This window comes from Pipistrellus hanaki (genome assembly GCF_964339955.1).
Source record: "Pipistrellus hanaki genome assembly, chromosome: 8".
Lineage (NCBI taxonomy): Eukaryota > Metazoa > Chordata > Mammalia > Chiroptera > Vespertilionidae > Pipistrellus > Pipistrellus hanaki.
In genome coordinates, this window is record NC_140510.1 from 3971110 (window position 1) to 3973259 (window position 2150).

General features: G+C 72.7%; 1 protein-coding gene across 1 annotated transcript in view; it reads left to right on the forward strand.

Annotated features, from left to right (window-relative positions):
• Positions 1 to 1688: 1688 nt before the first annotated feature.
• The window catches only part of PROC (protein C, inactivator of coagulation factors Va and VIIIa), a gene marked incomplete at its 5' end in the record, with an annotated part of 21877 nt that continues 21415 nt past the window's right edge, over positions 1689 to 2150 (forward strand). The window contains one exon of the mRNA XM_084892831.1: positions 1689 to 1835. Within this exon, the coding sequence (XP_084748957.1) occupies positions 1689 to 1835 (147 nt within the window). The remainder of the gene's footprint in view (positions 1836 to 2150) is intronic.

Consider the following 2150-nt stretch of genomic DNA (forward strand, 5'->3'; position numbering starts at 1 on the left):
CCACTTCAGCTGCACCCACTGCAGGTACCAGGGAGGGGAGGACGGGCGGGGAGGTGCGGTGCGGGAGACCCTTCAGGGGCTGGCCCCAAAGGGGCTGACACGGGGGTCCGAGGCGGGGCAGGGTGAGGAGGGTGCTGCTGGTGGGGAGGTGGAGAGGGAAGAGGGGCTGTGAGCCAGCCTGTCTGGTGCCAGGTCAGCACCATCTGCACATGCTGTGCCCAGACCAGAAGCCCGCAGCCCATGCCCTGGGCCTGCTCGCCGGACTGACACTGCTGGGGCTCACACAGGGGCCCTGCAGGCCGGGGATCAGGGGCTCATAGAGGGGGGCAGGGGATGGGGATCGGGGGCTCATAGAGGGGGGCAGGGGATGGGGATGGAGGGTTCAGAGAGGGGGGCAGGGGATGGGGGATTGGGGGCTCAAACAGTGGCTGGGAGATGGGGATGGGGGCTCACACAGGGGCTGGGGGTTGGGGATGGGGGATGGGGGTCTGGGGCTCACACAGGGGCTGGGGGCTCACACAGGGGCTGGGGGATGGGGGTCGGGGCTCACACAGGGGCTGGGGGCTGGGGGTCGGGGCTCACACAGGGGCTGGGGGATGGGGCTGGGGGCTCACACGGGCTGGGGGATGGGGCTGGGGGCTCACACAGGGGCTGGGGGATGGGGGTCGGGGCTCACACAGGGGCTGGGAGATGGGGGTCGGGGGCTCACACAGGGGCTGGGGGCTCACACAGGGGCTGGGGGATGGGGCTGGGGGCTCACACGGGCTGGGGGATGGGGCTGGGGGCTCACACAGGGGCTGGGAGATGGGGGTCGGGGCTCACACAGGGGCTGGGAGATGGGGGTCGGGGCTCACACAGGGGCTGGGAGATGGGGGTCGGGGGCTCACACAGGGGCTGGGGGCTCACACAGGGGCTGGGGGATGGGGGTCGGGGGCTCACACAGGGGCTGGGAGATGGGGGTCGGGGCTCACACAGGGGCTGGGGGATGGGGGTCGGGGCTCACACAGGGGCTGGGGGATGGGGGTCGGGGCTCACACAGGGGCTGGGGGATGGGGGTCAGGGCTCACACAGGGGCTGGGGGATGGGGGTCGGGGCTCACACAGGGGCTGGGAGATGGGGGTCGGGGGCTCACACAGGGGCTGGGAGATGGGGGTCGGGGCTCACACAGGGGCTGGGGGATGGGGGTCTGGGGCTCACACAGGGGCTGGGGGATGGGGGTCGGGGGCTCACACAGGGGCTGGGAGATGGGGTCGGGGGCTCACACAGGGGCTGGGAGATGGGGGTCGGGGCTCACACAGGGGCTGGGGGATGGGGGTCTGGGGCTCACACAGGGGCTGGGGGCTCACACAGGGGCTGGGGGATGGGGGTCAGGGCTCACACAGGGGCTGGGGGCTCACACAGGGGCTGGGGGCTGGGGCTGGGGGCTCACACAGGGGCTGGGGGATGGGGGTCAGGGCTCACACAGGGGCTGGGGGATGGGGGTCGGGGCTCACACAGGGGCTGGGGGATGGGGGTCGGGGCTCACACAGGGGCTGGGGGATGGGGGTCGGGGCTCACACAGGGGCTGGGGGATGGGGGTCGGGGGCTCACACAGGGGCTGGGGCTCACACAGGGGCTGGGGGCTGGGGCTGGGGGCTCACACAGGGGCTGGGGGCTGGGGCTGGGGGCTCACACAGGGCATGCTGGCGATGCCTCAGGAAGGAGCTGACCGCGGAGGCTCGGGAGCTGAGGGGCGAGCTGTGCTGCCTGCGGTGCCACCACAAGATGGGGTCCCCACCTGCGGAGCCTGCCACGGGCCCATGGAGGGCCGGGTGGTCAACGCGCTGGGCGTGGAGGTGAGCGAGGCGGGGCCGCCACAGCCCTCCCTCTGGGAATGGGGGACCCCCTCCCCCTCCCCCCTGCCCTCCCCTCCCTCCCTCTTCTCCCCTCTCTCCCACCCCTCCCCTGCCCTCCCCTCCTTCCCCCTCCTTTCCCCTCTCCTTCCCCTCCCCTCCCCTCCCCTCCATCCCCTCTCCTTCCCCTCCCCTCCCCTCCCCTCCATCCCCTCTCCTTCCCCTCCCTTCCCCTCCCCTTCCCCTCCCCTCCCCTCCCCTTCCCCTCCCCTCCCCTCCCCTCCATCCCCTCCCCTCCCCTCCTTTCCCCTCTCCTTC